This window comes from Sciurus carolinensis, chromosome 8, assembly GCF_902686445.1.
Source record: "Sciurus carolinensis chromosome 8, mSciCar1.2, whole genome shotgun sequence".
Classification (NCBI taxonomy): Eukaryota; Metazoa; Chordata; class Mammalia; order Rodentia; family Sciuridae; genus Sciurus; species Sciurus carolinensis.
Window position 1 is genome coordinate 39,944,325 of NC_062220.1, and position 3,071 is coordinate 39,947,395.

At 35.4% G+C, this 3,071-nt stretch overlaps 1 protein-coding gene across 1 annotated transcript; it reads right to left on the bottom strand.

The window, feature by feature from the left end:
• Positions 1-743: 743 nt before the first annotated feature.
• LOC124991294 (taste receptor type 2 member 7-like) lies at positions 744-1,747 on the bottom strand. Its single transcript, XM_047562113.1, has 2 exons — positions 1,128-1,747; positions 744-771 (listed from the first exon to the last, which is right to left on the bottom strand). The coding sequence occupies exons 1-2, from the start codon at positions 1,745-1,747 to the stop codon at positions 744-746; spliced, it is 648 nt and encodes a 215-aa protein (XP_047418069.1).
• Between the last annotated feature and the right edge of the window lie 1,324 nt (positions 1,748-3,071).

Consider the following 3,071-nt stretch of genomic DNA (forward strand, 5'->3'; position numbering starts at 1 on the left):
AACCTTTGCTTCATAGAACAGTGAAAGAATAGCTAGTATAGGTTCTAAGTCTTCTTTTATCTGGTAACAAAACATTGCACACATACATGTGTATCTAGATTTTTCCTCATCCCAGCAACATTTAATCCACTTTACTTGCAATTTGTTATAATTAGTAACACATTTTTTAAGAGTCAAAGAGGAGTATATAGATTCCAGTAGGTATCCTAAGATATGAAAGATATTGTAAATACAGTTTTCTCTCCTCAAACAAGACTATCAAGATCTTTAAAGAGAAGAATCATTTTAAATCTAGCAACAAATTCAAAGTTTTTACTTTAGATCTTCAAGACATGTGTTGCTGCCTTACGCCAGACAAGATTCCCAGTTGGGAAGAAGTTAAGAACTCAATTGTCTAATGTTTAATCTGCTAAGAATTCACTGTTAGCAACCTCCCCACACTTTCTCTGAGAGTAAGTTTAATACTTCAGGAGATTGAAAAATATTTCTTCATTTTGTGAAGAATGGAGACTTTGGATTGTGCTGATTGTAATATGCTTGCAGCTTGATTTGCACCTTATGATCTTCCCACCTGAAATCAGAAGCTTAAGATCTTACCCAGTATAGCTGGTGCATGACTGTGGCATACTCTTCCAACCTGTGTTTTCCTTTTTACTAATGAACTTTAAAAAATAATTAAGTACCCCCAGACAACCTAATTATTCTATTGCTTCAAGTTTTGAACTATACTTAGTTGCTTTTCCTTATCTCACCCAGAAGACCCCCAATGACCTAAAGAGATAAAATAAAACAGTGAATAACCAAAGTCATAGAACTTTTTTCTTGTTTCTAAAACATAACTGGTACTCCACTGCAAGCGCTAGTTACTAACATGTGTTACCATCACAATATTTTGAAATACATAAGCCCTGGAAGAAGAAATATTCTATCCATCAAATATCAGAATTAGTGTCTCACAATTGGTATCCCCTGGGGTGATTTGGGGGCAGGAAATTGCCAGAGAGAAGGGGATAAGAAGCACATAAAACAAAAGTAAGTCCTCCAGGTCCATGTCTAGGAAAAATATTTAATTTCATGTTTGTCCTTGTCTTCATCATTTCTTTTTGAGACAGAGAATTCTCCTGAACGATTGCTGGAGCTTAGAGTTACTCAGGATGATTATAACTGAATGACCGGCAGGGTATGCTGCCATTATGTCCTTCAACACGAAGAATTGCTGACTTCTGTAAGGAATCTTAAATGTCATATTTGTCATGAAGGCAGCAAAATAAGAAATAAAGAAGCAAAAGAATGATGTCACTGTTCTTAATGCATTTATATGGGCTTCTCTCCTGGCATTGGGAAAACCATTAGGTCCGTTTTGTATCCGGTGAGTGTGCTTGTAAAGAGAGATGAATAGCATAGAAGTGCACATCACAAATATGGATAGAGGGAGGATTAATGCCAAGTTGACAAGAAGCAACTCATTGTTGTTTTGTATCTTGGCTGTAGCACTCTTTAGTGTGGTGTTTGTGAAGAAGTCAGCATAGTCAATTTTAGGTAATTCTACTTTAGTACATATCGCCGCAGTGCCTAAAGAGGCCAGCAAGCTGCCCAGGAGCAGCCAGAGAATGAGCGTTGAAACCCTGAATTTCAGCCAAAGAAAACAGGAATTAGTGAAGGTTGCAATCTTGAGGCAGTAAAATATAGAAAGGCCAGTGGCAAACCAGAGACTGATAGAACTAAAAAACATCCAAAAGAACATCATCTTTGCCCCATAAATATTTGCCTGATAAGCAAGTGGAAAGAACACAGAGTACAAACTTTGTACTATTAAGATCAACTGCAGACCAAATCTAGATATTCCTATACACAGTAAGAGGATTTGTAATAGTATTAGCTTTCTGCTTTTGATCAAGTCGTTGCAGCTCATGATTATAAGAAATCCATTCACTATAATCCCTATGAAGAACTCCGTTGACATGAGGATCATATGAAGAGTAACTGACAAAGAAAAGGCCATGTTTCCTAAGATGAATCTTAGTGTTTCCCTGTGGATGATCTTAAATACCTTCTCTTGATGATCTTGCACACAGGAACATAGAGTTCTGAGAAATCTGATCTTCTGTCAATTCCTGGATCATAGCTAGAGTCTCACGCTTGCTTTTCTCATAGGAAGAAAATCAGAGAGACTACTTTTTGAATCTGGTGCTCTTCGCATGAAACTGTGGGAATGCAAATTCAAACATTTGAATGATGGTTAGGTCTTCTAATTACATACATAGAAAAAATTGCCATATATACACTATTCCATTCTCACTGTTATTCAGTTTTGAAAAAATAATCTGATTATAAGTATGGTTCATTTAAGTTACTGCCATTTTTTTTTCCTAATGCCATATGACACATCCTCAGGACAGAAGCTTATTTCCTGTTATCCAAATAGCCAATCTCCAAAGTGGCTCTTTCCCAATTGTAGTTGTTAACTAAAGTACTTCTGAGACACTTTAATACATTTTCTCCTCTCTTTGTTCCACCCTCACCAGAAGTAATTTCCTCTTCATACTCGAATGTCTGTTTCTGGGATACAGCTTTTTTCTTTTTAAAACCTGAATACTATTTTAACCTAAGTATATCATGTTTTCACTGTTGCATAGTTGACTCTTGACCTTATAATTAGCAAGTCAGAGTTATGAAAGTAGTACATCATTGATCCACAGTCTTGCATTAGCTTATGCTGTTGCTGAGCATTGTTTCACAAGGTAGATTGTACAGAAACTCTTGATCAACAGCAGAGGGTGAAATTATCATGTTAAAGTTCCTCCTTATATTAAAAAGAAGTATTCACATAACCTTGATGAACTTAACTTTATTTAAATCAAATGTAAAAATGTAAATAAACTATTATTACATAATAAATAAAATGTAATGCTCAAAGTGTTTGGTTTCATAGCTGGGTCATTCTAAGTACTCAACGAATATTAGCTCCTATTAACATTATTAAATGCCTGGCCTGTGATGTGCTTACCATAACAAGTAAAAAACATAATTCTGTAAAGAAACACTTTTAATAGGAGGGTAAAAAATAAGGT

What these genes read in the sequence shown, in the direction of transcription:
- LOC124991294 (XM_047562113.1), bottom strand. Translation starts at nt 1,747, where the DNA reads ATGATGTTCTTTTGGATGTTTTTTAGTTCTATCAGTCTCTGGTTTGCC. An exon ending in AACTCTAAGCTCCAGCAATC is followed by an intron (nt 772 to 1,127) that starts GTTCAGGAGAAT and finishes TTATCTCTTTAG; the next exon opens with GTCATTGGGGGTCTTCTGGG.